This window comes from Carcharodon carcharias, chromosome 33 (genome assembly GCF_017639515.1).
Source record: "Carcharodon carcharias isolate sCarCar2 chromosome 33, sCarCar2.pri, whole genome shotgun sequence".
Classification (NCBI taxonomy): domain Eukaryota; kingdom Metazoa; phylum Chordata; class Chondrichthyes; order Lamniformes; family Lamnidae; genus Carcharodon; species Carcharodon carcharias.
Genome location: NC_054499.1, coordinates 5,288,139 through 5,292,545, shown reverse-complemented (window position 1 = coordinate 5,292,545; position 4,407 = coordinate 5,288,139). Strand labels below are relative to the sequence as shown.

The window sequence follows — 4,407 nt, the reverse complement described above, 5'->3', positions numbered from 1 at the left end:
CTACAGTTAGTCCCTGCTGCTGAACGACCCACCACCCCCCCCCACTCCAGCCCTGGGGAAAAAAAAAAACCTAGGCAACTATTGGGGGGGTTGGGGGGGGGTGGTGATGCCCTTCCCAGTCGAATAGCTCGCCAGCGGGTCAGCAGCAGAGGCTGAGCGAAACCCGGCAGCTTGAGGCGAGATGTGACGTGCGAGGGTGGTGTGTCTCTCCCAGGGCAGATCATCTGGTCGCTAACCTCTTTGTTGCTTGTGTGACGTTACCGGGCTGTGTGTAAAACTGGATGCCCCATTTTCCACATCAACACAAGGGACTCCACTCTGTTTAATGTTTTTTTTTTCCGAAAGTAGGGTCCCGCTTTGCGAAAGATGTCGGTTCATATCATTTCTCAAGTTTGAGTGACCAGCAGCGAGAGCAGAAAATTGAAACAGAACACATTCCTTATCCACAGGCACCTTTCCAATGATTTCGAGGATCCCTGTGGCTTGCATTTTCCGAACATGAAACGAAAAGTTAATTTTTCTTTAAAATTAAAGGAAAACTAAAAAAAAAGATTGAAAGTTAGCACCCAAGGGTATTGCTTAACTTTACCAGGGTGGCAAGTCAGGTGGATTTGAAATTAGCCTGGAATGTTTCTGAGGGTTCTGCTCTGATGCTGGTGAACAGCTTCTGCTGATATTTGTACACTTTCCCACATTAGCTGATTCCCTGGTCGCTTCAGTCCCTCCTCCTGCTGATCATCAGCGAGTACAAGGCTCAAATCACTGCAGGGAATGAGTGCTGAGGAGCTGATGAATTCCCGTCAATCCAGTGATTGAAGAGCTTTAGAGGGAGGGTCCCTGCTCCCGGTCACTGTCCAGTGAGCCCTGGGTTAGGGTTCCTGCTCCCGGTCACTGTCCAGTGAGTCCTGGGTTAGGCAGGGCTCCTGCTCCCGGTCACTGTCCAGTGAGCCCTGGGTTAGGGAGGGTTCCTGCTCCTGGTCACTGTCCAGTGAGCCCTGGGTTAGGGAGGGTCTGTGCTCCCGGTCACTGTCCAGCGAGCCCTGGGTTAGGGAGGGTTCCTGCTCCCGGTCACTGTCCAGTGAGTCCTGGGTTAGGGAGGGTTCCTGCTCCCGGTCACTGTCCAGAGAGCCCTGGGTTAGAGAGGGTTCCTGCTCCCGGTCACTGTCCAGAGAGCCCTGGGTTAGAGAGGGTTCCTGCTCCCGGTCACTGTCCAGCGAGTCCTGGGTTAGGGAGGGCTCCTGCTCCCGGTCACTGTCCAGTGAGCCCTGGGTTAGGGAGGGTTCCTGCTCCCGGTCACTGTCCAGCGAGTCCTGGAATCTATGAGCACTGAATGCTGGCATTACTCCACGATGCACAAGCAGCAGAACATCTTTTGTCTGGGTTCCCATCTGGAAAATGGCCCATCACGGTGTGGGGGTGTGGAGAGTGGGTGGCATTCTTGGAACTGTAGGGGTTCAACCTTCAGGTGGGCGATGAAAAAACTCGGCTCATTCACATCGTCATAGAGCGAGGGAGAAAACGTCAAATTAAAAACAAAACAGATCTCAATTCATTGAGTCTCAGGGCTTTGCACTGATTGGTGCACTGAACGCCCAATGAAATTGTAGCACCAATCCCAGAGTGCTGAGTGTGGGGGCTTTGCTTGTGGTGACATTACTGTTACCTCACCTGGTGGGGTATATAAACCCGGTAAAACGGGGGGCTGGAGGTGGTCAGAGCCGATACACAGAGAAGCTCGCCTCTCACTCAACTCACAGGACCTGACGAGAGTTTACATATCGTTATCTTCTCCGACTACAAAGCAAGAAAATCACTGCTCGAGATGTCAAGATCACAGGCTCAAGTCCTCCTCACTCTGATCTCTGTCGCTCTGCTGTTGCTAAGAGGATTGGGAACAGCCAGAGGGGAGGGTCTGCCAGACATCTTACAGGAGAGGGACCCCAAGGGGAAAGAGGTAAGGGAGACCCCTTGATAAAATCTCCATAGTATCCCGCAAACATAGATTAATCCCACGCACTCATTTCTGCACTCTCATTTAATCCCACTAAAATCCAGCTCTTAGAATAATTTAATGGCTCATTTTGTTCAGTTTATTGCGAATTTCTGCCTGTATTAATTTTTAAAGTGTTCTAGAGCTGAAACATGGGAGGAAGCTGGATTAAAACCAGTGGAGACACAATCAGTAACACAGGGCGCTGGGGAGAGGGGAGTTACTGAGTGAGTTTGAGGGAGCTGGATTAACATCAGTAGAGACACAGTCAGTAACACAGGGCGCTGGGGGGTGAGGGCTTACTGAGTGACAGTGGGAGGAAGCTGGATTAACATCAGCAGAGATACAATCAGTAAGAAATATGAGTGTGTAAAATTATCGGATCTTTAAGAGCCACATTGTGAGAACCAAGTTTGAGAAGAGTACAAGACAGGACGGGATAAACCAGGAGACAGTGAGTACGTGATACGAAGTCTGTGGTTTGGATTGCTGGGCACAGGAGTGAGGATTCCAATAGGTTCGGGAAGTATTGGGTAGTATTGGGGACACTCCGATGAATCTCAATTCCAACACAAGCATGGACGGAGCAGAAAGCAAGTGTGGGGTGGGAAATTTGGAATGCATATGTGAGAAAGGAAAGATTCAGGGGAGTTAGGGGAATCAGAGTGACATTGAAGAAGATGAGCAGGACTTGGGATGAAAGGAGAAGATTTCAGCAATCAGTGAGTTCAGGTTCCTGTTTTATTCCTCAACCTCATTACCATATGGCATTGACTGTGAGTTAGGGAGCAACAATCACTCTCTCTATATCACGTCTCTAAGGCAGAAGGTTGTGAATTTAGGACACGCTCCAGAGACCTAAGCACAAAACCCAGACTGACAGTCTCAGTGCAGTACTGAGGGAGTGCCGCACTGTTGGAGGGTCAGTACTGAGGGAGTGCCGCACTGTCGGAGGGTCAGTACTGAGGGAGTGCCGCACTGTTGGAGGGTCAGTACTGAGGGAGTGCTGCACTGTTGGAGGGTCAGTACTGATGGAGCGCCGCACTGTCAGAGAGTCAGTACTGATGGAGCGCCGCACTGTCAGAGAGTCAGTACTGAGGGAGTGCCGCACTGTCAGAGGGTCAGTACTGAGGGAGTGCCGCACTGTCGGAGGGTCAGTACTGAGGGAGTGCCGCACTGTCGGAGGGTCAGTACTGAGGGAGTGCCGCACTGTCGGAGGGTCAGTACTGAGGGAGTGCCGCACTGTCGGAGGGTCAGTACTGAGGGAGTGCTGCACTGTCGGAGGGTCAGTACTGAGGGAGTGCCGCACTGTCAGAGGGTCAGTACTGAGGGAGTGCTGCACTATCGGAGGGTCAGTACTGAGGGAGTGCTGCACTATCGGAGGGTCAGTACTGAGGGAGTGCCGCACTGTCTTTGGGATGAGCACTAAATCAAGGCCCTATCTTCTCCCTCAGTTTGACACCAGGCTCCGGTGTCCTGGGGCCAATATATATCCCTCGACCAATATCACTTAATGGAAAAAAAAACCCAGATGATCTGGGTCTTTGCCACGTTGCTGTTTTTGGGATCTTGCTGTGCGCTGATGGGGGTGGGCTGCCGCCCTTTCTATACATTACAACGACGGCTAATAAGAGAAAGATAAAAAAAAAGGTGCTGCGTTGGCTGCCTGGCGTTTTGTTGGAGAAGCACCCTGAGGTTGTGGGAGGCGCTACAGAAATGCCAATCTGTTGTTGTTGTTGTTGTTGTTGTTGTTGTTGTCCTGCAGGATCTGTCCAGGGTGATGGTGCTGAAACTGGTCTCGGAGCTGCTGCGGGCCGAGCACAAGGCGCTGCCTAGCCCCGGGAGGAGGGAGACGGCTCTGGGTGAGCTCTTTCGCCGGTGGAGCTCCCCGCGGGACCGCAAAGCCGGCTGCAAGAACTTCTTCTGGAAAACCTTCACCTCCTGTTAACTCGGCCGAGAAGAGTTGCTGGGTGGGGAGGGAGCGGAGAAGACGGTGGGGGAATCAAAGATGTTCCCCAGCGCCACAAGCTGCTGGACTCCAAAGAGGAGGGAAGATGAACCACCTCTGAACCAGTGCAAGAGAAACAATAACAGATTCTTAATCAAGCTTTTAAAATTCAGTCCCCACCTCTCCCCTGTATCCCTCCCTCTCTCTCTCCCTCTCTCTCTGGAGATTGTTTCTAAACTTGGATTGTGCCAGTATTGAAAAAAAAACTTTTCTTGTGTGTTTACCCACGGTGTTTGTAAACGATTGACTCGTTTTCCATTGTTCTCTAAGCTCTCGCACAATAAAATGTTTTATCCCCCCCACACACAACCCCCCCTCCCTCTTCTTGCTTCTCCAAGACTGATGTGTTCATAGAGATAAAAACAAAAAAAACTGCGGATGCTGGAAATCCAAAACAAAACAGAATTAC

General features: G+C 51.2%; 1 protein-coding gene across 1 annotated transcript; it reads left to right on the top strand.

The window, feature by feature from the left end:
* Nucleotides 1-1,822: 1,822 nt before the first annotated feature.
* LOC121272361 (somatostatin-1A-like) lies at nucleotides 1,823-3,938 on the top strand. The gene is made up of 2 exons (XM_041179005.1): nucleotides 1,823-1,954; nucleotides 3,756-3,938. The coding sequence occupies exons 1-2, from the start codon at nucleotides 1,823-1,825 to the stop codon at nucleotides 3,936-3,938; spliced, it is 315 nt and encodes a 104-aa protein (XP_041034939.1).
* The last annotated feature ends 469 nt before the right edge of the window (nucleotides 3,939-4,407 follow it).

Excerpts from the sequence above, each read along its gene's own strand:
- LOC121272361 (XM_041179005.1), top strand. The coding sequence starts at position 1,823 with ATGTCAAGATCACAGGCTCAAGTCCTCCTCACTCTGATCTCTGTCGCT. Across the intron at positions 1,955-3,755 it reads GGGACCCCAAGGGGAAAGAG|GATCTGTCCAGGGTGATGGT; the intron begins GTAAGGGAGACC and ends GTTGTCCTGCAG.